The following is a 27,445-nucleotide window of genomic DNA, read 5'->3' on the forward strand; positions in this document are numbered from 1 at the left end:
GGGTGATGGCATCCGATATGGCTCCAGTGTAGGTCTTGCCTGCTCCACTTTCAATCAAGCACCCTGCTTATGACCTGGGAAAGCAGCAGAGAACGGCTCAAATCCTTAGGACCCTGAACCTACATGGTAGATTGAGAAGAAACTCCTGGCCCCCAGCTTCAGATCAGCTCAGCTCCAGCCACTGCTGCCATTTGGGGAGTGAACCAGTGGACAGAAGATCTTTCTCTCTGTGTAAATCTGCCTTTCCAATAAAAAATAAATAATTCTCTCTCTCTTTTTAAGGATGTCAGCTCTCAGAAGATAGCTATAATGGTTACATTGGGAAAGGTTTTTAGTCCCTAAACAGTGGGCACCTCAAGGCATTTTGCTCTCCTTCTCTTCTACAGTTCTCACTCTTTGCCCATCCCATTGTGGCAATTGATGATAAAACCAACACACTGTTTTCTGCTGGACCTTGAATACTAGGGAGGGTGGTAGCCTTGCCTTACAGCCTGTCCTTTGCAGGGAGGATGGCACACAGCAGGTAAGCAGTGGATGAGAGTAGATACTCTGTCCTGTTCTGAAAGGTACTACTTCACTTCCCCGACTCTCCCTTTCCAATCACAGTTCAGAGGAAAGCAGAAATTAGGACATGTTTTCCAGCATGTCAGTACCCTTTCACCATAGGTAAAGGCAGCGAGCTGGTAGGAAGGGAACTAAGGGAAAGTATTTCTTAACATGACTTGGGTTAATTAAAGGATAGTGCCTGAATTTTCCACCCAGCACAGCATTACTGAAGAGAGTACCTGTTAAATGGCTCTCAGTCCCAGGAAAAATGTAAGTTCAAAACAATGATCTGACCATCAGTGCATTTTATACATAACTCTATGGCTTTACTGAGCAGAGCTTTCTGATCTGTTGGGAAATACCAGCATCCTAGCAATAGGTAGGAATTTCTGGGGAGACTTGAACTTCCACCAGTAGAAGAATTCTACAGACAGATACAGACAGATGTAGGAGATTACTCAGTCTTTCAAGATGAGCAAGTGGAGCAAGGAAAGTCATGATCGGCCAAAAATTGTAAGGCGCCTTTAAGAATAAATCAGATGAGTGAACCTGCCACTGAGAGTTTCTAGTCCAAATCCATTTCTTAAAAAAAAAAAAAAGAAAGAAAGAAAGTTTAGTGGATAATGCTGTGGCATATCAGGTTAAGTTTGTGTTGCTGGCATCTCATATCAGAGTTGTGGTTTAAGCCCTAGCTGTTCTGCTTCTCAACCAGCTCCTTGGTGATGTGCTTGAGACAATGACCAGCGATAGCTCAAGTTCTTGGGACTCTGCACCCATGTGGGAGACTTAGAAGAAGCTCCTGGCTCCTGGCTCCTGGCTTTGGATTGACTCAGCTCCAGCCGTTGTGGCCACTTGGGGAGTGAACCAGCAGACATATCTTTCTTTCTGCATCTTCTCTCTGTAAATCTGCCTTTCATATATATATATATATATATATATATTTTTTTTTTTTTAAGAGAGAGATTGGTAGAAGGAAGACATGAGTAAGGAGAGTGAGGCCCCTACTTCTTCAAGCCCAAATATCAAAGACATTAAAAACTCAGGAATCAAGATAGAAAATAATCAGATAAAATATCAATATTACTGATGTTTCCTTTTGTTTAGTCTCTAATGGGGCTCAATAAGATACTATTGCTGATCTTGTCTTTGTCATTTTAATATTCCATTCTTCATGCATGGTTTTGCATTCATTATGACTACTTAAAATAGTGGATGAAAAGTTCATCTCAGTGACTGAGGTTTTTACTGCCTAACCTTCCCAAATTTTGTGCCTTAGGCAACAGCCCATTCCTGTCTCTGGGAGACTCTCAGACACCAGGGTGGGGTGGGAGGGAGAAGAGTTGTGTGTGTTTCAAGGGACATGGAAGCTATTTAGACTGTTCCTACGAAGGCTGCAGAACAGCTCTGCTTTGGCTGGTATTCATTAGCACTTTATTTGTTCGTTGTTTTCTTTGTTTGAAAGAAAGAAAGCCTCAAGTTTTAAAAAGTGTCTCTCACATTCTATAAAAACGAAGCAAGGTTACAGTCAGATGCCTCCGGCCCATCACATACATCATGGGGTTTCAGTGCGAGGGAGAGCTGGAGAGAGGATAAGCAGATGAATGAAGTCAGCAAGGCAGGAAGGTATCAAGTGGGACACCGGATGCCAACTGTCCAACCAAAGGTATAACAAGTTTCACAGCTCAGCTATCTGCTTCCTCCCAAGCTGGCTTTGCAGAACCCTGACAGTGAACTCATTTAACAGATAATTGGTCCTTTTACCAGGCCAATTGGCTTGCGCCCCTCTCAGTCTGCTGGAGAGAAGGACTAACGGGATGATTTTTTTTTTTTTAATAAAATGACTATCACAATAAAGGCTATGTTTATGGGGAGGAAGAAGAACAAAATCAGGGAAAGAAAATACTTTAGAGATGATTCCCAAAATTGAATCCCTTTGGTCAGATCCTTTTTGGCACTATATTGCACAACTTCAGGAGCTGACTTCTCACTGTAGTCGGTGTTATGTGTTACGCCCTTGGAGTCCTACACAGGACAATAACTGCATGTTTGAGACAGCAGTAGTTTATGACAATCCCCTAAATATCCACTGGAGAACCAGAGCTTGACCAATTCACAAATACTAACCCCAAATATTGTGACTATTTAGTTTTAACAAGCTGGTTTCTCATTGCTGGAAATGGTTCTCCGGTAGGAATGTTCGATCGTTTTCTGGTGAAGAGACATTTTTATTCGTGAATCTTTGCAGTTATTTGAGGAAAGGAAATGTGAGTGTGTGTCAAAAAGTGATGAAGATGATGGGAAATTTGGGAAGACACTGAAAATAAAATCTGTCCATGAAGATTTCAGGATCAGACAACATATCAGATAGATTAGATATAAAACTAAACCAATCATGCCGTTAGGGGAAAACACGGAAGGTTTGACTCATACTGCTGATAAAACAACATGGTAGTCCTAAATATGTGTAGCACACATTTTAAAGCAGGTTTTAAAACTATTTATAGAGTGACTCCGCCCAAAACAAGTGCAAACACAGGAGGGAGATCAGCGGAGAAGAAGCTTAGGTGTTTGTCAACTCATCTATGATCCAAAGCCAAGAGACCTAGTAGGATCATGGCAAGATGGGTTCAAACTCAGTCCACACTCTAACACAAAGGTTACAAAGATGAGGTGGGGCCTGCAAGTGTACTGAGAAGGAAGAAGGTAAAGAGGGACTGCAACCCCGTGGGGAAAATCCCTCAGAGAGGAGGTGTGATTTGTGCCAGCGGCTGCTGACTGGATATCAAAAATGGGCCCACAAGTTGTCTACTGGCTGTATCAACTGGAAGATCACAGGTGACCTTGACAGAAGCGGTTTTGGTGGAAAAGTGCAAGGGAACGTCCTGATGGGAATGGACTTAGCAATGAATGGGAAGAACTGGGAACAGTGGAAAAAGACAAATATTTCCATGGGGTTTTGCTGCAAAGAGAAGGGAAGTGAATCTGTAATGAAAAGGGGAAATTGGGCCAAGAGAAGGCACCTATCTGTTTTTAAAGGTGGCTAAAATAAGAGGTTGGTGTGCTGATGACAATGATTCACGAGAGAGGAAAAAACTGACAGTGCAGGAAAGAAAAAGAGACTTCTTGGAGTGGTGTCTTAGGGAAAGTGGGGGTGGGGTCCAATGCCTAAAGGGAAGCCAGTTTTTCCATCTTAAGGAAGGGAGGGTGAGAATTATGCCACAGACAATGGAATATGGGTAGAAGTGATGATGGGTGCTGTGGAAACTTCCAGAGTCATTTATTTTCTCACCAATATAGGAAGCAATGCCATCCGCTGCAAGTGAAAAAGCAGAAGGGTGGAAGGATGAGTTGGCTAGGGAAATGTGAGGCAATTACTGGAAAGCATGAAGGAGCTGAACAGGTGCTACTTAAAGACAAAGAAAGAAAAACATGTGCAAACTTTCACTTGGCAACACCCCATCTAGGCATTTTTTTTCTTAAGGAAATGATTAAGGAACTTTATTAAGACATTTCCTGGCAAAAGTGTTAGGAAGAGCAAGAAGTTAGAAACAAAGCCAACAGCCTCACAGTAACTTACTGGTTACATTTAATGCGCTGATGAATCAGTACAGCCTTTCACTGAATTCAGTGTCAGCACAGATACCAAAAGCATGCTGTGCCACTCCTTACAAAGCCCATCATCTTGTATCAGCATGCGCATTAAAGTCCTAATAGCTCCACTTCTGAGACGACTCTCTGCGTGACCAGCCTAGAAAAGCAGCAGCAGTTGGCCCAACCTTGGGCCTCTGCTATCCATGTGGGAGAACATGATTGGGGTCTGAGCTCTTGGCTTCAGCTTGGTCTAGCCTGCCTGTTGCAGGCATTTAGGGAGTGAACCACACATGGAGGATCTTTCTTTTCCCATTTCTCTTTTTCTATCATTCTGCCTTTCTAATAAATAAATATATAAATCTTTTTTAAGAAAAAAAATTTGCTTATTTATTTATTGGAAAACCAGAGTGACAGAGGAACAGGGAAAAGGGAAGGAAGAGGAAGAGGGGGAGGAAAAAGGAGAAGGAGAAGAAAAGGGGGATGGTAAGAGAGAGAGAGAGATGTTCCAGAAGACAGAGAGTAGCTGGGACTCAAAATGACACTCATATGGGATGCCCATATCTCAGGCAGCGGTTCAACCCACAGCACTACAATGCTAGCCCCTGGAAATCTTTTCTAAAAAAATTATTGACCACATTATTAGAAAAACATTCTCATGCTTACAAAAAGTTATTTTATGCCTATATCTCTGTGTCAATATTTAAATTTGATATTCCTTGTCCATTCCTTTTTGACTGTATTTTGCAATATTTCTAAAATAAGTAGAATGAGAAACTTCTAATGAGAAAACAATACTAAAACTTTGCTCAGTGTTACTAAATTCTGTAGCTCTCCCAGGTTTTCTGTGCCTCTCGGGGTGTCCTATTGCCTGCTATATACAGCATCATCCAGCTCTAAGCTTTTCTATCAATAACAAACCATGGAGCCATGTTGCCATCAGCTGCATCATTACCACTATAAGTAATGTGATATTTTATTTGTGTACTAATTTACTTCAAAATGCTTTAGTATAACTAGTTTGTGGTGGTAGGCATTATCTGTAATCAATGACTCCAGAGGTAATTAGTTAACATATGGAGTGATCCAATCTAAATCATCTTCTATTTTCCCCAGTACATGGAATACACTTACACTAACCCACACCTAGGGGGAGCTAGCTAGCATAAACAAATATTAGAAATAATGTTTTCAGTGAAAGGTGTGTTCTCAGTGCTGACATCCTCCTGCACGGGCAAGGGTATAACTTAGGTAAAGTCAGCCAGCCACGTGCACTCTGGTCCAGGGATTTTAAGTCCTGGGTTTCTCTATTCCATGGAGTAGCCTCTTGCTGGATCCAACTCCAATGGCAATGTGAGTGTATCAACATGTCTATTTCCCACTATGCCTTTCCTGTAAGACACTGGCCAGCAGGCACAGTGGCAAGCAAGGAGCTGTCCAGAGTCATGATGAGCATCTTTGCCTGCCTGCTTCCTGACAGTGTGCTCACGAATGTAATCACTTGTCCTGAGACGCAGGTAAATTGTGACACACCCAGTGGCTTGGGGAAATAACACCCAGTGGCCTCTTAGAGAAAACTACTGGACAAATTGGACATTTGGCTATAAATAAAAATAGTACTCTTGGATATGTATGATGGGAATTGTCTCATTAATATATAAAGTAGATGTAAAATCAAACTTACTTAAAGAGAGTTTTTGCTACCTCTGTTTATCTGTTATACACTATTCACATTTAAAAACTATGCTACCTGGGGCCCAGTGTGGTAGCCTAGTGGCTAAAGTCCTCGCCTTGTATGCCCCAGGATCCCATATGGGCACAGGATCCAGTGTGCATTCCGGCGGCTCCACTTCCCATCCAGCTCCCTGCTTGTGGCCTGGGAAAGCAGTGGAGGATGACCCAAAGTCTTGGGACCCTGCACCTGTGTGGGAGACCCAGAGGAAGCTCCTGGCTCCTGGTTTGGATCAGCCCAGCTCCAAACATTGCGGCCGCTTGGGGAGTGAACCAGCGGATGGATTGAAGACCCTTCTCTCTCTATCTCCTTATCTGCATATCTGCCTTTTCAAGAAAAATGGAATAAATCTTTTTTTAAAAAAAGTATGCTACCTATGACATAGCTTTAAGAGAGCCCCAGCCTTAACTGACTGCTACCGCTGGCCCCTGTTTGGTAGATGCTGCCAGCGGCCCCTAACAGGCACTCCTCAAGCGTCAGGAACAGGGACGTCTCTGCTTGCCTTCCCTCTGAACTGACTCTCTAGAACTTGCATTTCCAGCTCCCAGCTGGCATTTTTCTCGTCTCCTTGTAAAGTCTGCACTGCTACTATTTGGATTGTACTCAGTAACTCAGGAGGTTAAAAGTGATTCATATAAACAGTGTCTGAGTAAGCAATGACAACACGACCAAGAATAATGTCATAGTTTCATACTGTGTAAAATATTTTATAATCTGTTAACAGCAAACTTGATACTTCCTCAATGTGTTGACTGTAACGCAACTTTTTCTGTTAGAAGAAAGGGACAAACTACACTTTTCTTCTAATTCCTCATCAAGGAAATCATCAAGTTGAGAAGATCTGGTTGCCCCCAGAGGCATACTTCGTAGGGCTGTTCTTTTCATCCTGCATTCTTTTCCTCTGTTCAGGGCTGAAGCAACAGCACACTCACACCTTGAATGGTGGCACTTAACCTCCTGTTTATTCCCTTAGGTACACCTGCCTGACTTTGACCAGAGATCAAAGTGAACATTTTCAATATGGAACAAGTTGACCTCTTGTTCCGTCTAAGAAGACACCCTGAGGAATAGACACCAGAGGAATGTGCACACCGACCCAAAGGGAACAACTGTGAAATCCAAATTGAGGGGAGCTCTATAAAATAATTAGTGTGAATTTCTCAAAATTTTGCAAGTCATATGCAAAAAGGAAAGATTAAAAATGCGGGCAGAGGCCAGCATTGTGGCATAGTGAGTAAACCCACAGCCTACAATGTTGGTAACCCATATGGGTACTGATTGAAGTACCGGCTGCTCCACTTCCAATCCAGCTCTCTGCTGATAGCCTAGGAAAAGCATGGGAGGATGGCTGAAGTGTTTGGGTACCCACACCCACACAGGAAACCTAGATAAAGCTCCTAGAATTTACCCTGCCTCTGCCCTGGCTATTGTAATCATCTGGGGAGTGAGCCAGCAGGTAGAAGATCAATCAAATTCTCCATCTGCCCCCCTCTTTTTTTAAAGTATATTTATGTTTATTGGAAAGGTAGATTCACAGAGAAAAGGAGATACAAAGAGAAACATCTTCCTTTCACTGGTTCACTCCCCAAGCGGCTGCAACAGCTGGAACTGAGCCAATCTGAAGCCAGGAGCCAGGAGCTTTTTCCAGGTCTTCCATGTGGGTGCAGGGTCCCAAGGTCTTGGACCATCCTTGACTGATTTCCCAGGCCACAAGCAGGGAGCTGGAAGGGAAGTGGAGCAGCTGGGACATGAACTGGCACCCATATGGGATGCCAGTGCTTGTATGGCAAGGATTTAGCTACTGAACCATTGCACTGGGCCTAGCTCTAACTTCTAAATAAACTGATAAATTAAAAAAGAAGACCATTATAGATTAGAGAACTAAAAAGATATCAAAAGCAAAAACAACACATGATCCTAGATTGCATCCAGCAAAACAGAAGACCATTCTATTTTCTGTATATGTTGGAACAGGGAGGTTAATTTGAATGGCATGAATGGATTAGACAAAGGGTAATACCAAATAAATATTAACTTTCTGCTTTAGATAAACCATGGTTGTGAAGGGAAAATGTCCTCTTTTCAGAAATTTGACTGACATTTCTACTAAGATTGGTATATTGTGTCTCCAAATTCCCATTGTTCCAGAAAACCAGCTGATAGCAGCTAACTAGTTAGCTAACCTTTATCTATGTCTCATCCTCAAACTCTTCTGTGCACTGGAGACAAGAACCTGGACCGCTTGCCCCTTCCATCCCTCCAGCTATTTCATTTTGCTTGATTCAGTACTTTCAAAACTCTTCGGCCATGGGACACTCTCTGTTCCCCACAAAACACCGAGTGTCACGTGTTCTCCAGTTATTTCCTTCAGGAGGCTGTGTGGATCCTTCAGGATGCTGCAGGGAAACATCCAAAGCAGTCAGGCCTCAGGCTTCACCCAGTCTCTTCAAAATCGGGAATAGGTTCTCCCTGTACTGGAGTCACAAAGATCAGGAGATGCCTGAACCGGGCATTGGACCAAGGGGAAGAGGAGCACTTGGTTGGCCAGGAGGGCCATCGAGGCTCGCCCAAAAGGCCCCAAGGGGCTCATTTAGAATGCTGGCCATAGTGTGAAATGAAGCCAGCAGTGTGCATGTCCCTCCCCACTTTGGTAGCCTGTCTGGGGAAGGGAAGGAAGGAGACCCCCGAGTAGCACTGTCTCCTATCTGGAGGGGTGAGCAGAGGGCATGGGCAGACCCCCGGGCACAGCACCACTGTAGCCAGCAGTAACGGTGTATTGAGTAACTTTTTCCATTTTTTAAAATGTTTTGTTCCCCTGCTCTCACACAAATGGATTTTTCTTTTTCTTCAGCTCCACTCCACTTTCCTGTAGGTCCTGGATCCTGCTGGTTACTGTTCATCTCCATCCAGGATGCTTCTGAAATGCACAAAGAACGTCTGGTTCTCTAGCTGGAGGCTGAATTCCAAAGGCTGTTTTCTCTAAGCTTTAATCACAGTCTTCACCTCATAATTTTAAAATACAATCCTTCTCAAGATGACGAGTCACAAGGTGCTAAGAACGGAACAATGCTTCATTATGAAACTTCTGGTAATTTCCAAATAACATTGGTGAATTCAAGTGTCTGTTAAAGTAACTTTGCATGGGGCAGGCATGCTGTGATCAAGAAAACTACAACTCTAGGATAATATTGGAGTTTCACATGGATATAATGCAAACAATAATCATAAACTACAGAAATCAAACTTTCCTGTTTCCTGTGAAATAGTTAATAAGAACGTCAAGTACACCGTGTACGACTGCAGACTTCGAAGGTGGGCTGTCACACACTCAAGTCCCAAAGTGGATGAGAGTCACTAAAGCTCAGACCAGGCTCACTGTAAGGTGCCTCGGACGATGCTTGGCACCTGTCACAGGTGAGAGCTTTCTCCTTCCTACTCCTTCTTTCTCCCTTCCCCCAAAACATTGCCACAGGGGGAAAGATCCAAGACATTACTGAAAATTTATGGACCGACTTAAGCCCTACATTTACTTTTCTATTACCCTTTTTGAAATCATTAGCCACTTGTTACTCATTTGAAAAATTCCAATGTGAGAGAATGTCCCCCACAGGAGACACACACACACACACACACACACACACACACTTTTTTTTAAGTCTTTTTTTTTTAAGATTTATTTATTTTTATTACAAAGTCAGATATACAGTGAGGTGGAGAGACAGAGAGGTAGATCTTCTGTCCGATGAGTCACTCCCCAAGTGAGCGCAATGGCCGGTGCTGCGCTGCTCCAAAGCTGGGAGCCAGGAACCTCTTCCAGGTCTCCCACGTGGGTGCAGGGTCCCAAAGCTTTGGGTTATCCTCGACTGTTTTCCCAGGCCACAAGCAGGGAGCTGGATGGGAAGTGGAGCTGCTGGGATTAGAACTGGCACCCATATGGGATCCTGGGGCGTTCAAGGCAAGGACTTTAGCCGCTAGGCCACGCTGCCGGGCCCCACGCACACTTTTGATGTGAAGTTTCCACTGCCTTGACTCAAAGATCTGACAAGAGGTGAGAATCCCAGGTTTTCCATGATCAACCAAATGTTTTTTGCTTTCTGAAACAAACTTCAAAGGGAAATTGAGTGTGAATTAAAACAAATAGAGATTTATTTATCTGAAAAGCACAGTCATGGAAATACAGAGAGATTTTCTTTTTTTATTATTATTTTTATTTTTAATTCATTAATTACATTGTATTATGTAACACAGTTTCATAGGCAGAGAGATTTTCCATTCATTGGTTGACTTCTCAAATGGTTTCAGTGGCCCAAACTGGCACTCCAGAGCCACAAGACTAGAACTCCATGCCAGGATCTCCCGCATGGGTAGCAGGGACCAAACCCCCACTGATCTCACAGGTAGATTAGCAGGGGGCAGGATTGGAAGTGTAGTGGTGAGAACTTTATTTTTTTTTAAGATTTATTTTATTTTTATTGGAAAGTCAGATATACAGAGAGGAGAAGAGACAGAGAGGCAAAGATCTTCCATTCATTGATTCACTCTCCAAGCAGCCAAAATGGCCAGAGCTAAGCCGATCCGAAGCCAGGAGCTAGGAGCCTCTTCTGGGTCTCCCATATGGTTGCAGTGTCCCAAGGCTTTGGGCCATCCTCAGCTGCCTTCCCAGGCTACAAACAAGGAGGTGGATGGGAAGCAGGGCTGCTGGAATTAGAACCAGCGCCCGTATGGGATCCTGGGGCTTGCAAGGAGTGACGTTAGCTGCTAGGCTACCACACCGGGCCCGTGGCTAGAATTTGAACTAGTCCCATAGCGGATGTTGGTATGAAAGGTGACCCCCTTACCTACTACATCACAATGTTGGCCTGAAGTCTGAAATATTTTAGCGTCACTTTGGGGTGCAAGTGATTCCTAATAAAACCTTTTAATGGTCACATACCTGCTGCAGCGAAGAAAGCAAACATGGCAGTTCTGAGAGTTTTTAAGGACGCATAATTCCTCAGAGCTACCTTAGTCCTTCGATCCTAGAGTTACTTCCATGTTGGCCACGCCAGCAGTTATTCACCACTGGATCAGAGTCTTAATTGTTTTAGCTTGGGGGTCAGTGCTATGGGACTGCATATTAAGATGCTTCCTGCAGTGCTGGACCCGGTTTGAGTCCTGTCTGCTCCACCTGCAACCCTCATGAACCTGGGAAAGCAGCAGAAAATGGCTCAATTCCTTGAGACCCTGCATCTACACGGGAGAGTCGGAAGATGCTTATGGCTCCTGGCCACAGCCTGGCCCAGCTTTGATATTAAAGTCATTTGTGGAGAGAACTGGTAGATAGAAGATTTCTCTTTCTGTGTCCCTTCTTTTCTAACTCTGCCTTTCAAATAAATCAAATAATTTTTTAAACAAATAAAAAAAGCTCACCTTTCTATCTGGGGTGAGTAATCAGTTTCTGCCAAGGGCCCCTGGGATATCTGTAACACCATTTGTGGCCCATACAAAATTATCAACTTAATAATTAGATCCTTTGGGTTTGGAGTCTTGTCTGTGGTTGTCTTGTCAGTGCCACATCCATGATGTCACAGGCCTTATATGGCCCAGCGTGCAGTCTTTCCCCACTCCTGCTTAGTTCAACTTGCTGGGTGGTAGTCTTGCCTCTCCTTAGACACCTCTGGGAACAGGCTACCCTCCACCTCTACAGCAGGTCCGCTTTGCTTTCAGAGTTCCTCATTGCTTCAACATCGTCTTTACCTTTGAGTCAATGTTACCTTTTTATGTAATAGTCACAACCCTTCCTTCTACTTTCTGAAATTATACTTTTTTTAAAAGCTCAGAGTTTCTACAGGGTGGCCTTTAAAGTGCCTGGGCCAGTGATTTCCTATGGAAGATGTGCCTGGCTAAGCAGTGAGGCCTGCTACACTCACTGTTCCCAGATGAGGGATCAGCATACCGCCTTGTGCCTGAGCGGCCATGTCTGTGTGCTTCTGTCATCTTGATCAGTCTATCAGCTGCTCTGTGACCTATGAGGAGACTTGGCACACATGTTTGTCTTCCCAGATATGATAGTGACTACATTCATCAAAGAATTTATAAGAATTTGGGCTAGAAAAGTGGGGACAGGTCAGTTAGTTGATAACTGAGCAGAAGAGAGACAGAACAAAATAGCCAAGTCATGTTCATGATGGAACACTACAGCAGAGACCCTGCTGTTGAAGAGTATAGTATAGTAATCAGGTTTTAGTAGGTTCTCCCAGTACTTTTCAATGTTTTCTGATGGATCACCTCAGGTCCAGGCTCAGTTTGGCCCAGCGAGGCCACTATTCATCCCTTTCCCAAGAAGCTTGATTGTAGATTAGTTCTGGGTTGCCACATGCAAGATTTGTGCCTCCTTTATTTTGACATATATCATTCTAAAATATTACAACCGTATCTGAAACCAACCAATTGAGTTCCTACTCCGTGATGCCACAAGAACCTAACAGTTCTCACATTCTTCAGTTCTTCTTTTCCACATATTGAAACAACTCTGCCGCTCTACTACTCTGAATTTCTGCATTCCACTTCCTCAACTCCAATACGCGGCAACATCAACACAGGAAATCAGATGGCAACTGACAGTAAGAATGGTGTGTGGTTCCCTCAACACAAACAGAACACTTTCCATGGCCTCAAACAAATGCCTTTTCTTATTTTTTGAGTGATCAAACTAAAGGTTCCCTACCATGTGAGCCCCAAGGAACTTGAGGCTTGCTTAGACCCAACTTGTGAAATGAAGTACAGTGGATGACGATCTGCATGCTCTTGAGGGAAGTATGACCTGGAGTCTCCCATTGGTCTCCTTCCCCTCCCCTGGATGAGACGGTCAAAACGATTGGCTCTCATTTCAAATTACATAGGTATGTAGATCAAAGAAGTGAAAAGAATTTCTAGACCCAGATAAGGTGTTTAAATTCATCTGAAAGAAAATCCAGCCAATCTATGCTACAAAGGAAGCATGGAAGTGAGACTGGCAAAGGGAAGAGACTGTTGTAATGAGGCAAAGTGTCTGTTCCAGTGTGTTCTTTATTTCTAAAAATAAAGTTTTATTATAAAAGTTAATATATAATCATTGATGAAAGTTTGGAAAATAGGAGAAATAAGATCCAATAGTGCCACACTCTGAAGACTTTTCTCAATGTATGAACCCTGTCATGATCATATTACACTCAGAATGCCATTTTTCTTCATTCTTCTTCTCCTTAATATGATTTTAAAAAATATTTATTTAAGAGAATTGTTAGTGAAAATGTCATCAAATTTCAGGAAATGTCCTAAGGGAAACTGATTTTTGTCTAAGATTCTCTAATCAAGGCAACCATTTTGCACAGCATTTAATTCCCTGTATTTCATATTGGGATGCTTAGTTCAAGTCCCAGTGCCATGCTGATTCAACTTCCTGTTAATGCGCACAGTGGGGGGATCAGTAACTGTTCGAGCACTTGGCTTCTTGCTGTTTTCATGGGAGACCTTGACGAGGTTTCTGGCTTCCACCTTCATTCCTTCCCAGCCCCAGATGCTGCAGGCATTTGAGGGGTGAATCCATGAATGAGAGGCATTTATATACCTTTAAATTAATTGAATAGTGGGAACTGTCCATTTATTTTTACATTAACTAACTAAATGAAGAAACTCAATAATCCTTAAAAATATTTATTTATTTATTTGTATTGGAAAGTCATATTTACAGAGAAAAGGAGAGAAAGATCTACCATCCACTGGTCCACTCTCCAAGTGGCTACAACAGCCAGAGCTGAGCCAATCTGAAGCCTTCCTCCTGGTCTCCCATGTGGGTGCAGGGTTCCAAGGCTTTGGGTAATCCTCAACCGATTTCCCAGGGCACAAGCATGGAGCTGGAAGGGAAGTGGAGCAGCAGGGATACAAGCTGGTGTCTGCATGGGATCTTGGCGCATGCAAGGTGAGGACTTTGGCCACAGGACCCAATATATGATTATTTTAAACCTCTACTGGTTTTGAAGTTATTTATTGTTTTGAACTACAATATCAAGTACAGGATGCACAGAACTGTGGAAAGTGGACAGGGTCAAGAGGGAAGAGGTGGTGTTATGGTTTCGGGTGAGGTACTAATCCATCGGTTTATTTCCAGGTTTTACCAATCCTCAGTCCACAGGATCAGGAATGCTGTGCCTTGGGGACACAGACATCACATTCTTCAGACACTGACAGAGCTCAGCAGGTCAGAGCCATAGAAAACAAGCAGGTTCAGTGAATCAGAGGTTGTTGACAAAAGGACCAATATATAATATTATATAACATGTAATATATGGCATATAACATAAAATGTTTATCAGTGGAAACTAGAAATCTAGATTTTCATGTAAAATCATTTGGTTTTTAACTACTGGCACATGAATTGAAAATCAAGTCTAACAAAACATTCCAGAGGCCAAACAGAGCATGACCACTGAGTGTCAGTTTGTAGTTGTAGCTCTGCCAGCAACCAATTTGATCAGTGCTGGGTAAAACATGCCTGGAAGGGAGGTCAAGAGGAGCTGCTAATAAGATGTTCAGTGAAAATGACAGCAACTGAATTATTACAATGACTCTATACCACCAAATTATACTAAAGTAAATAAACATGGTTTAGGGTCAGGCATTATACCATCAGTACAATTTCTTCTTCCAGTTGCTAATTCCAAAATGCTCTTCTGCTATGCCCTCTTGAATAAGTATGTCCCGAACCAAGAACAATTAAGTCAGCACCCTACTAGGCCTCAACATTTTTTTTAAATTTATTTATTTTTTTATTGCAGAGGTAGATTTATAGAGAGGAGAGGCAAAGATCTTTCACTCACTGGTTCACTTCCCAAATGGCTGCAATGACCAGAACATCACTGCAAAGCCCATATAGGTGCAGGGTCCCAAGGCTTTGGGCCGTCCTTTACTGCTTTCCCAGGCCTCAAGCAGGGAGCTGGGAAGTGCAGCAGCAGTGCACACACCAGCACCCATATGGGATTCACTGACTGGAGCCGGAGGACTAGCTGGTTGACCCAAAACATCGGCCTTGAAGCTTCGGCCTTTTATACCTATTTTCATCATCTCATCTAGCTTGATATCAAGTCCTATGTCTTATTCCTTAATCACTCTAAGGTGAAAATGAAAATGATGAAAGGTTTAGCCATATGTTCTCTCAAATAAGAACTGCCAGATAAAGGACGTCACTCTTCGCCTCCCTGCCCCCGTCCTCACTGTGGGTCTTTAATCTTTCCTTTTCCAGGAAAGAGTGATCAACATCACCAGATAGTAGATTCTGACTTATGCCCTGAAAGCAGTGCAGAAAGGGGAGTTAACAACTTTGAACTTTTCATGTGATTCTTGCCTTTGACACAGTTGTTTAGGGTACTAAAAAGGCAACAGACCCAAGCAGAAGTACCAGGTTTCTAAATGATTCATCTGGCAGACCTTGATATTCAATACAGGTGTAGGAATAAACATCAGTAGAGCCCTCAGGTTCTCTCCTCCGGACTTGGAAAGGCTTCAGTGAAATTCTATAGCAAAGGACCCAGGCGCTTCCCCGACTGACTTTTCTCTTTGTTCTGCTAACTTTTTATCTCTGAAAAGCAAAGGGATTTCCTCTGGGGATTAAGCAGAGGAAAGAACCCAAGGTGGTGATAGTGTTTCATTAGAATTAAGAGATGGAGAAGTAACCCAAAGCCATCGCAACAAGAAGCCTCTTCCCCCACCCTTATACTCCCGCCCGACCCTCCTAAGCTCCTGCCCGTCTCCCGCAGTGAGCTCCGTAAGTCCTGCCCTGCTGCGGGCTCTTGTCTTTCTCCTTCGGCAAACACTAGTGGTTTCTTAAATAAGATGGAACGGTGTTTCTCCTAAAGTGATTCCTAATTTCTTTTTCTATCTTTCAAAAAATTTGTATAACTATTAAATCAGTTTTTAAATAAAGATTTACGAATTAATAGCTGCCTCTCTCATCCTGTTCTATCTTGGCTTCAAGCTCAAGGATCAGCGGGAAAAGAATGAGAGACCTTAGTTGTGACAGCATGAGGAATGAGATGAAAGCCGAAAGCTTCCCGATTCCCAGGGGCATCCTGCAACCGTACCCTTCTGCAATTGTCCTCCTCACACTCTGCATAGTCACCCAGCTGGCTGCAAGGGGACTGAACACAGAGGGACCTCAGCACGATCAGGACAAAGATGTGAGTCTGTGACAATCTGACATATTTGACCCCTGTCAACCTCAGACCAGATAAAAGCACCATATTCCAATGCTACTCTAAAGCCACTAACCATTCTTGAAACAAACAAGACTACAGATCACATTTCTATTAGATTGTTTTCTCAAATTTCTACATTCTGATTTGTGGCTATTTAATGATAATCGAATGAACAATTTTTTTAAAAGATTTATTTTTATTAGAAAGGCAGATATATACAGAGGAGGAGAGACAGAGAGGAAGATCTTCCATCCGATGATTCACTCCCCAAGTCACAACAATGGCCGGAGCTACATCAATCTGAAGCTAGGAGCCAGGAGCTTCCTCTGGGTCTCCCACACAGGTGCAGGGTCCCAAGTCCTTGGGTCATCCTCTACTGCTTTCCCAGGCCACAAGCAGAGAGCAGGATGGGAAGTGGAGCAGCCGGAATGCACACTGGATCCTGTGCCCATATGGGATCCTGGCACACACAAAGCGAGGACTTCAGTCACTTGGCTACTGCGCTGGGCCCCAAATGACCAATTGTTAAGGTAAATATTTTTAATGATTTCTGAAGTAAAATAAGTTATTTTTTCTTGATTGATAATTAACTGTAGAATTTTCACAGAGCCAATTATTTTTTACTTTTTAAAAATTCAGCTTTGTTCCCCTTTCCTCTCATGATCACACTGCATTCTCAAGCAGCTCCTTGGGTCACAATGTGATAGTCTTGGCGGTGGTCCATCTGATATGATGTACTGCTTTTTGATGTTTATTTAAAAATATTCTTTTCACAGGTTGGAGTTTCCTCTTTGCCCCAAATAATATTTTGTAGATTTTGCATTTTTTTCAATATTTTCTGTGCTATTAGACATTTTGTTATTTCTAATTTTACTACAGTCTACATTCTGGGTAGATAGTACATGTAGTTGATTTTAAGAAAATGTTTATGTTCACCTACTTGAAAGGCAGAGTGACAGAGAACCAGAAAGTTAGCTGTTGGGAGAGAGAAGTCTTGTATCTTTGCGTTCACTGTTAGAATTCATAAACTAGCTGAGATCAGGGAGGATGAAACCCAGAGATTGGAACTCCATTCACGTCTCCCTTGTGGCTGGCAGGGGCCAAATACCGGGCCATCCTCCACAGATCCCAGGCTGCATTAGTAGGACGCTGAATCCGAAACAGAAGGACTGAGAATGGATTCAGCAGTATGATATGGGATGCTGGTGTCCCAAGTTGCTCCCTAATGTCTGCTCTGATCCATAGCCTTTTTTGACCAACTTTATATGGTGTGGGCCATAACCTCGTCAATCTCTGTTTAAGATGCTCTGGACACACATACATACATGTGCACACGCACATACACACACAGCAAATCTGTTCATACATCCATGTAGTCGTCTGCACATGTTGTCTGTCTTGTTAATTTTGAGTATTAGGGGTTAATTAAGTTCTAGTTTTGAAATGTTGATATTAGCTCACTGGCTAAATCCTTGCTTTTCACATGCCGGATCCCAACCGGGTGTCAGTTCCTGTCCTGCTGCTCCTTTTACCATCCAGCTCCCTGCTGGTGGCCTGGAAAGGCAATGGAAGATGGCCCACTGCCTTGCTTGGGACCCTGTACCCATGTGGGAGCCTCAGAAGAAGCTCCTGCCTCCTGGCTTTAGATTAGGTCAGCTCCAGCCATTGCAGCCACTTGGGGAGTGAGCCAGCAGACAAAAGAACTGTCTCTCCTCTTTGTAAATATGCCTTTCCAATAAAAACAAATCTTAAAAAAAGTTGATATTCCCAGTTATATTATGTGTGACACCTTTGCTGATTTTTTCTATTTTTTATGCTCCAGGCTTTATAAGCTTAAACTTATTAAATGATCATAGCTAAGTTATTTTTGCTATTGCTTTTGTTGCGAAATCAAATTATCAGGAAAAAAGTCTCGGATCGGTCTTTCTTTTTCACAAAAACTATGTTTGGGATTGGAACTTCAAAGAAAATGCAGCTGATTTCTGCAAGCAGGAAAGCAGCTGTGTGTTCAACCCTGCCCCCACCCTCCCCATTAACTCCTGCCTCTAATCCATTGACCTATTTTCCAGTGAAGCCTAGGCTGCAATTGTGTGATGTGGCTGAGTCAGTTAGGGCTGATAGAGGCCAACCTGGCGATTACCCTGTGTTCCAGAGTCAATGTACATTCATAAATCCCCTAGTGCATGAAGACTAAGACCTGTGACTTGCTAAGGTACAGAGTTGTATAAGCCAGAGGGAAAAATAAAGTATTCAATATACTGATGGCATAATCTCTCTTAAGAATGTACTATAGACCAACTGATTTTATGAATATATTTGTTCATATACTAATCAAAGCTATTTGTCAGTGATATCCAATTATTAGCATCTTTATTTTTTTCTGAACAGCCAAGAACTTCTATCCAGGGACACACACTTTATCTCCCAGTCCTCTTACATGCATAGAATTTTTTCCAAGTTTGCTGTGTACATGAATGAAGTGCTGGTGCAGGATTTGAGCCTCTGTTCTTTTGAGAAAAGGCAGTAACTAAACACCTGCTTTCCAAATGGCTAAAGGGCAAGGATAATATGAGTTCCAGGCAAGACTTTTCCTTAAGGACAATAGGTTCACATTCCAGGCCACCTCCCCACCTCTGCTTCCCATTTTCCCTTTCCTTTATATAGGCTAATTATGGCATTAGTGATCCCAGGCCGAATTCCACAGGAGCTGCTCAATACCTAGTACTTGGCAAGAACTTTTGGTTTCCTGTGTGAGGAAGGCTAACTTCTTTTACATAATTGTTCTTTATATAAAAAATTTTAAAATCCGACATTAACTTTGGAGTAAATATCACTCTTTGACTTACTACCATTTATTACTAGCTTCTGTATCTCTTCCATATGGTTGAAATCATATTAGTTAGAAAAATAACCTCCAGAAATAAAATGCTTGATAGTAATAATAGTTACCATTTGTTGACAGTATATTCTATGATAACTACTGTGCCAATCATTTTGCCAACATAATTTGCATTATTACTTCCAGCTGCTATGCTCTGAATAACTACCCTAAAGGCTCTAAAGGCCACACTGCTAGCGAACGGCAGAGTCGGAATTTACACCCAAGTCTTGGTGGCATCAAATACTATTTCTGCAACTGCAGTGCTACACAACAAACAGCAGGCTCACTCAGCCCCAAATAACACCATCTAAATTTTTACTCATTTCTTCCAGTCCACTCACCCTATTTTAAATGCTTTGGACTCGAAGAGTAACAATAATGGAAGATGTCAAACTGTGACTGTACAGCAACCTATGTTGGAGCAGGGATAGGCACAGAACATCATGGAAATCCAACAGAAAGAGTATATGCAGTGATATGCATCCAGGAGCTGGGAAGGTGACAGGACTCAACACACTCAAGGTAAGTGGATTTGGCAAATAAATGGTGAATGGTTTAGGATGGCTATGGATCTGAGATGTGGCTGAAGCTGGGGAGCAGTAAAGAATGTAAAGAAGGCACAGACTGGGGATAACACCACGTGAAAGACTTAGATCTCAAAAGCCAGATGGATGACATCAAGCAGTAGAGAGGAGGGTGGACAGTAGGGCGTCTACCCAAGGGTGTCCTCCCCACCAACTCTTGTTCATTGCTCCCTGGCAGCATGCAGGCCCGACATATGCAAATATTCTGACTTGCCTATCAAGCCAGAGAGCCAAATGTTAACATAAACTACCCAAATACTATCACATAACTGAAAAATAAACCACGAGCCCGGCAAGCATTCCGACTCATTGCATAGGCAAGCAGCTTGTTCTATTTCCGCAGATGAGGAATTGCTCAGGTTAGTATTAAGACCAAATCTTTGGTAAAATCCTGAAGTATTACCATATGAATAATCGAAAGTAGTTAAAAAGGGATCTTCCTTCTGCATTGTAGTCTTTTAAAACTTCAGACATGTTTTTACATTATACTTTTCAAATACAATTCATGATGATTATGTAACATGCAACTTCCTAAAATTCTTTTTCACATATTCTACCAGAGTTCACCAATTGAACTTCAAATCATCACCATTTTTTTTCCTTATATCCCCTGAAGAAATTCCCCTCAGGTTAAAATAAGAAATCACCTATTTGTAGCAGACATGCAAACTAACTTGTACCATGTTAGCCTAGTTATTTAGTAGGCCATGAGACTGAAGCAGCTAGTTCTAGCAGCTGGAGTTTCTCTGTGAGCAAAGGGAAGGCAGCTCTGAGCACAGGATCATTGTTCCTCTGAAGACTAACATGCAAGCTTACCCCATCAGAAACCACCAAAGAACCTCTGAACCAGGACTTCACAATCACCCTCCACTTGAACTAAGTAGATTTTTTTTGGTCCTGCTTCTACAAACACCTTCTAAAAATTTTCCCCTTGTGCTGTCTGGGCCAAATGGCTGCAGTCTGTTGCTGCCTGATGCTTCGTTGTTTGCTCAAAGAAATGGTGTTTGATGAGATGGAAATGCTAATTATACTCATGTGATGGTCATACACCGTATATGTGAATCAAATGATCACACTGTAAGCCACAAATATGTGCAGTTATTATGCTAACTAGAACAAACAAAAAGACTTCAAAATTCTAAATTTTTTGCCTCAATTTATCTTTGACCAGGTACATCATAGCTAACTTTTTCTAAAAGCCTTTGAAACCATTAACACTATACTTAACAACTTGAATAGAACCAAGAGAAACATTTTTGTGCCAGAGGGAAAAAAATAAATCCTATCTACAGCAGCCAGCAGCACAGGTTTTGAGAAACGCTATGGCGACAGGTCACATTCTGTTTGGGGTGCCCACAGTCACTAAAGCAGCAGTGACAACATCAAATGATGTGACTGAAGATCAACATGGCCCCCTTAGGTGCTATTCAGCAATTACAGACATCCTGAGGATTTACCTCCATCATCATGCACATGAAATTCCGTTTCTTCAAATGGGCCGCTGAGGCACTGTGCTCAGGAACTAATCAAGGTTGAGAAGCCACTGCAGAGGCAGAAAGCAAAAAGTTTACACCTTCGTGCTTGTTTTCACATATTCAAGAAACAGATGCTGTGTGCCTGCTCTACGTTCGGGAATCCATCAATGACTGATAGGCAGAGGGCCTGCCCTCCACATATATGTGAACCAGTACATCAGAGGGTACTTCAGAAGTTCAGGGGAAAATGAGATGGAGGTTTGTTTTGGTGCCAAAAATTTGAAATCCAATGCATCATGCATGGATTCTTTTTTTTAAAAAAAAATTTATATTTATTGGAAAGGTAGATCTACAGAGAGCAGGAGATAGAAAGATCTTTCAAATGGTCACAGTGGCTGCAGCTGAGCCAATCTGAAGCCAGGAGACTGGAGCTTTCTAAGTCTTCCATGTGGATGTAGGGACCCAAGGCTTTGGGCCATCCTCTGCTGCTTTCCCAGGCCACAAGCAGAGAACTAGATGGGAATGGAGCAGCCAGGAGAAAAAACAGTGACCATATGGGATGCTAATGCTTGCAGGTACAGGATTAGCCAACTGAACCATAGTGCCCACCCCTTCATGAATTCTTTGAAGACCTGCCCTCTTTCAAAAGCTCATGTCCAGAAGGTAGTGAGTGGTTTAGAGAGACTGAAGTCTGGTCAGGAGCACAGAGGCTCCAGGTAAGGCTACTGTTTCACAGAGAATAGTGTGTAAAAGTCCAATGTTGTGAGAGCTAACCAAGGGAAGGGCATTCCAGACTGAGGAAATGGTTAGTACAGCTGCCCTCAGAAGAGTAAAGGGAAGCAAAAAGAAGGAAGCGAGGGCAGGGGACAGCTGGCGTACTGTCACAACTTGAGTTCTTCCTGAGATGGGAAGCCCTGGCTTTGAGCTGAAGTGCCGCTTGATGTGATACAGACGAACCAGGCAGCTCTCTGGCCTGACGGTAGACCAGACAGGAGACATAGGCAGTCTTTCAGGCTGGAGACCATGCAGCTTGGCTTGGCCATAGGTGGTGGGGAATGGCCCAGTATTTCATACTATGGGACAAAATTCACTGGAGGAGCGACTGTGAAGGGTGAGAGAGAGAATTCAAGGATGACACCAGCCCTGAGAGCTGGGCTAGAAGGCTGACTAACTGCGACCACCAAGACAAGCCCTGAAGTTCCAGGGGGACCACGGCTGGGGCTAAGGAGAAGGCAGAATAACTGGTCTTGGATGTATTTAGAAATGTCTTTAGGGTTTCCCAGTAGAAATGTTGATCAGAAAGTTGCATATTGAAGTTAGAAAAGCAAGGGGCTGGGATCAGGTGAAAATCAAGGAGACTCCTCAAAAGCTGAAAAGCAACTGATAAAGTTTGGGGGGGTGGGAGAGGGAGGGAGGGGTTACAAAGTGTTCCATCCATCCTCTTGAAGAAGTGTCAGGGAATTTTAATCTATATCACGATTTGATATCACTTATGGCTCTGAGAAGGCTATAAAAATATGTGGCAACATCATGTTATGAGGAAGGTCAAAAGCTAGATCAGTGTTGCTAAAGCGTGGGCCTCAGGCCAGCATCAACATCACCCGTGTGCTTGTCAGAAACGCAAGGTGTGGGATCCCACCCAGCCCAGTGAGTCATCAGCTCTACAGATAAGGCCCGGAAACTGCTTGGACAAGCTCTTTAGGAGATTGCTACGCTCATTAAAGATTCAGTGACCTGGTAGATAAGAAGTTTAGTATTTCCAGGTTTTAAACATTGTTAAAGAAAAAGAACAATTTTTTTTTTTTAAGAAAAAAATGCCTTTATTGTTTGAAGCATAAAAAAAAGCATAAAACAAGATTGGTATGACATTTCATTTATAGTTTTCTCAAAGAGATCATAAAAATACAATGTCACTTTGACTTTATAAGCTCTTGGAAATGTTTGGAAATTCATCATTAGTATGATATAAAAAGGCACTTGTAATACACATTAAAATAATAATAATAAAAAACTCCACCTCATAGACACAATTGCATTACTTTGAAAAAAATTTCTAAACATAGACTCCCACATAAATAGGGCTTCATTTTTTCTTGTTTTCCAACACACGGACGGTTTTCCCCAGTTACTCATGGACATCATAAAGGTGAAGTGCCTGTGAGCCTACTACCTTTGCTCTGAATATAGCTTGGCATTAAAAAAGAAAGCTAGTTTGTTTTGACATTTTGGTTGTTTTGTAGCTCTTTGTATATTCTGGATATTAGCCCTCTATCACCTATGTCGTGTGCGAAGATCTTCTCCCATTCTGTGGGTTGCCTTTTTACTTTGTTGATTGTTTCTCTAGCTGTACAGAAGCTTCTTAGTTTGATGAGGTCCCAATTGTTTATTTTGGTCTTGATTTCTACTGCATCTGGAGTCTTTTTTAGGAAGTGAGGGCCTACCCCTAAGTGTTCCAGTGTGTTTCCAACATTTTCTTCCAAAAGTTTGAAGGTTTCTGGATGTAGGTTTAGATCTGTTATCCATTTAGATCTGATCTTAGTGTATGGTGAGAGATGTGGATCTATTTTTTTTGTTTCTGCAGGCTATCAACCAGTTGTCCCAGCAGCATTTATTGAACAGACCTTCCCATTTGCCTGGGTTGTCGTTTGTCTTTTTGTCAAAGATTATTTGGCTGTATCTGTGTGGGTTTCCTTCTGGCGTTTCTATTCTGCTCCATTGATCTTCCTCTCTATCTTTGTGCCAGTACCACGCTGTTTTGATAACCACTGCCCTATAGTATGTCCAGAGGTCCGGAACTGTGATTCCCCCTGCTAACTTCCTGTTCTTTGTGGCCAAATGGGCCAAACTGGAAACCATAATGCTAAGGGAAATGAGCCAATCCCAAAAGGTTAAATACCACATGTTTGCCTTAATTTAAGATGATATGATGTTATGTATAACATGTTATGTTTTGAATGTTATATGTTGTGTATAAACTAAAATTGAAGTATAGGTGAGGTGGTCACAGAAGGTGGCTGGGAACCCGCATTTACTTTTAACATATTGGTTACTCATTACTATGTCAATTAATTCCATAATGATGTAAATTTTTGCTGATGGTATGTTGGAGCTTTCAATTGACTGGGATGATACTCTGCTGGCTCTGTCATCAGACCAGAGAGGGTATACCTAAGAAACCGTTGAACTTGACGGGACAATAAGATGCTGGACTCTATGTTTGGTATATGCTTGCAATGGGGAAATCTCAACTGAACTTGAGCTGTGGTTATGCAATAAGGTGGAGGAATCCACCATGGTGGGAGGGTTTGGGGAGGGGTGGGGAGAACCCAAGTATCTATGTAACTGTGTCACATAATACAATGTAATTACTGAAGTTAAATAATAAATAATTAAAAAAAAAAAAAAAAAAAAAAAAAAAAAAAAAAAAGAAAGCTAGCGAAATTTACCTGGCTGCTTTCCTTTTCACTTTAATCTCCATTTTGTTTAAGATGAAACAAAATTTTTAATTTGTAACCAAGATCTTTGAGAAACCGGGCTCATTTATTTCAAATCATAATTCATTAAAAAGATGAAGACAATAATAAGATGGTCTTATTTTAAAAGTACCTATTACTTGGCTGCCAAAACAACCATACACAACATTCCTGAAGCATGTGCACACATGTGTGTATCTTTTAAAATGGACCTGTTGCATCACTCTGTAACATAATCTTAGTGCAGTGCGATCACAGGTTCCGTGCAGCCCGAGCCACTGTGGCAATCGTCTGTACAGGAGGGGGTCGGTGCTTCCTGTGCTCCAGACGCCTCATTTTCCTGCAGGCTGGCAACAGGATGTTTACCACGGGTACCGCAGGTTGAACAGAAACTCACTGTCATGCATATGCTGCTGCTCATTAAAATACATATATTCGATTTTGGTGGGGGGAGTCAAAATGAGTCTGAAGCTAAAAGTACTCTCCTAGCTGTATGGCTGTGCTGGGGGAACCTGGGCCGAGTCAGGCTCAATGCGTGGGATCCTAGTTCTGGCCACCACTGCCAGGCGGTGGGCAAATCCCGAGCTTGTCCCGAGAAACCCCTCCCCCATAGTAATTACACTGTGGACGGATCTTGGGCAGACCTGGGCAGATGCAGGACCCTATCTCTGCCCATCACTGACATCTTGGTGAAGGGAGCCAAGGTGAGTCTGAAGCTGGAGGTCGGGTACTCAACTCTCCCAGCCACATGGCTGCACTGAGGGAATCCTGGCCAGGAGGCCCAGGCACCAATGGTGCCAGGTGAAGCCCATGGGCTGCCTGGAAATGCGCTCTGGGATTGTAGGGGTGTGGGCTTACAGGGAGTCTGACAGATGACACAGGTGGGGATCAGCAAGGACCTTAGGGTTCAGGTCCAGGTGAGGAATGGCTTCTCTGGAAGTTCCATGCACAAGGACACTTTACCTGAAGGGCTACAACATAGAACCCACTGGAGTGTCAGAAAAGGAAACAGGTTCTATGAGGTTGGGCCATGAAGTCAACAAATACATGAGTGAATCAGATCTGGGGGTAGAATCTGTAGGGCAATATGTAGGCTCACCCACATAGAACGACAATATCCATTGGCACACAAAAGTACTGTGGCTGAGAACAGGCCTGGGTGGGGAGCTAAGGGGATGCTGCAGCTGGGCTGGAATTCCCATAGGTGAACACAAGTGCCAGAATGAGTACATTGTCCCAGACTGAACATAGCTTCAATCTCCCTTGGCATGGATGTGGCCTGGGTCTGGTGGGGGCCGGGCTGGGCTAGACTACAATACCCACTGGTACTCAGGAGAGGCAGGGTGGGTATAGAATGGGCTGGGCTAGGTTTCAGCTCCCACTGAACCATTTGAGAGCTGTGTCCAGGTATGGAGCAGGTGTGGATGGGCTGCAAAACCGAGGCTGAGTCGGGCAATGTTACTGGCCAGTTCACACTTGAGCCAGGATTGGGGGCTGACTCTGTAGCTGAAGTACCCAAGGTGGATGCCAAGAAATGAGCCATGTCAGTCTGGAGGTGGTGGGTGTTGAGTCCATGAGCACCAGGGGTGGAGGGTCCGGCATAGCCCTGGATCTTCTGGTCCAGGTCTTAGGGCCCACTTATGTAGTGGGTGTCAGGTCAATGAGTCCTGGGGACAGAGGGTCTAGTGGGACCTGGGTTTCCTGGTCTAGGTGCTTGGACCCACTGTGTGGTGGGTGTCAGATCCATGAGTTCCGGGGATAGAGGGTCCAGTGGGACCTGGGTCTCCTGGTCCAGGTCACCAAGCCCATCTGTGTGCTGGTGGCCAGGTCCGTGAGTCCTGGGGGTAGGTTATCTGACATGGCCCAGGTCACCAGACTCAGCTATATGAACCCACCTAGGAGAACTGGTCCTCCACAGTGTAGAAGACGGAGTGCTGGACTGCACACCATGGTGCACATGGAGGACATGGTAGCTCATTGGGCCCTGTAAAGGACATCTGGTACCACAGCAGAGAATGGAAAACAGAACATATGAATTACCTCAAGCAATAAGAGCAAATGTCTGGGCAATTGGGGATTATAAGGTTGGTGGTGTCAGCCAATGGACATTGGGATTCCTCATCCACAGATAGGCGAGATTGACAACATTTCAAAACTATCACATTCACCTGGGCAGAACCTTCAGAACATGCGCCATTGTGACTCTGGGTTGATACAGGGTGGCCCTTCCACATCCTCGGGTACTGGGATGGTTGGGAGGCTGGATATGGCATATCCCCCTATCCTCTCCATACCCACCAGAAATGGGAAGAAGAGATAGAAAGCTTAGAAACAATGATCACACCCACTTCTCCCTAACCCTAGATCCTTCCCACCCTGGTTGACTATGTAAACATCATCTAAAATTTTAAAAAAAGAAATTTTTTAAAAAGTATACTCTTGCTGTGGAAATTCTGTAGTTTGTGAATTTTTATTAGCTCTGCTTTTGAAGGTATGAGCAAGAAGATATTTTTTTTTCTTTTTCAAACTGGAAGGTATCAGAGCCAGACCACGAATCCCTTCTGTGCATACAGGATACTGTTTAAGAAGTAAGTGAACTACTTCACCAACGGGCATGTGAACTAAAGAGATGATTTACTTCAAGAAACTGCATGAACAAGGTCAGTCAAATAATTTAACAATGAAATCCAGAGATTTGATGACCTTCTTGGCAGGATTAGAACTCTAAATAAAAACGGATCAACTTTTTTGCTGGGTAGCACTGAAAAGCTTTTGCTGATTCTCCAGGCACTCTTTCAGCTTATCCTCTGTCACAGTTAGTCGCTGCTCCAAGATAGAAACGGTCTGCAAAAGGGAGGATGAAATAATCAGTGCTGGTGACCTGGTGGCAAGACACAGGGCTGGTGGTCTCTGCGTGGGAGAGGCTTTTACAACTGGGTCACCCACCTTTCTGCT

General features: G+C 43.1%; 1 protein-coding gene and 1 long non-coding RNA gene across 6 annotated transcripts in view; one reads left to right on the forward strand and one right to left on the reverse strand.

Moving 5' to 3' along the window:
* The window catches only part of POC1B (POC1 centriolar protein B), a 164,625-nt gene that overhangs the window by 44,775 nt on the left and 92,405 nt on the right, over positions 1–27,445 (reverse strand). The window contains exon 11 of one of the 5 annotated variants that reach the window (XM_058673562.1): positions 20,671–21,085. The exons of 3 other annotated variants lie outside the window; for them this stretch is intronic. In XM_058673562.1, coding sequence (XP_058529545.1) covers positions 21,065–21,085 — 21 coding nt within the window. In that variant the 3' untranslated portion in view covers positions 20,671–21,064. Of the gene's footprint in view, positions 1–20,670; positions 21,086–26,769; positions 27,335–27,445 lie in introns of those variants that run through there. One more of the 5 variants, XM_004583086.4, reaches the window with a different exon arrangement.
* On the forward strand, positions 22,543–24,584 carry LOC131482076 (uncharacterized). The gene is made up of 2 exons (XR_009246751.1): positions 22,543–23,227; positions 24,454–24,584. It is a non-coding gene; the product is annotated as an uncharacterized LOC131482076 (long non-coding RNA).

This window comes from Ochotona princeps, chromosome 15 (genome assembly GCF_030435755.1).
Source record: "Ochotona princeps isolate mOchPri1 chromosome 15, mOchPri1.hap1, whole genome shotgun sequence".
Lineage (NCBI taxonomy): Eukaryota > Metazoa > Chordata > Mammalia > Lagomorpha > Ochotonidae > Ochotona > Ochotona princeps.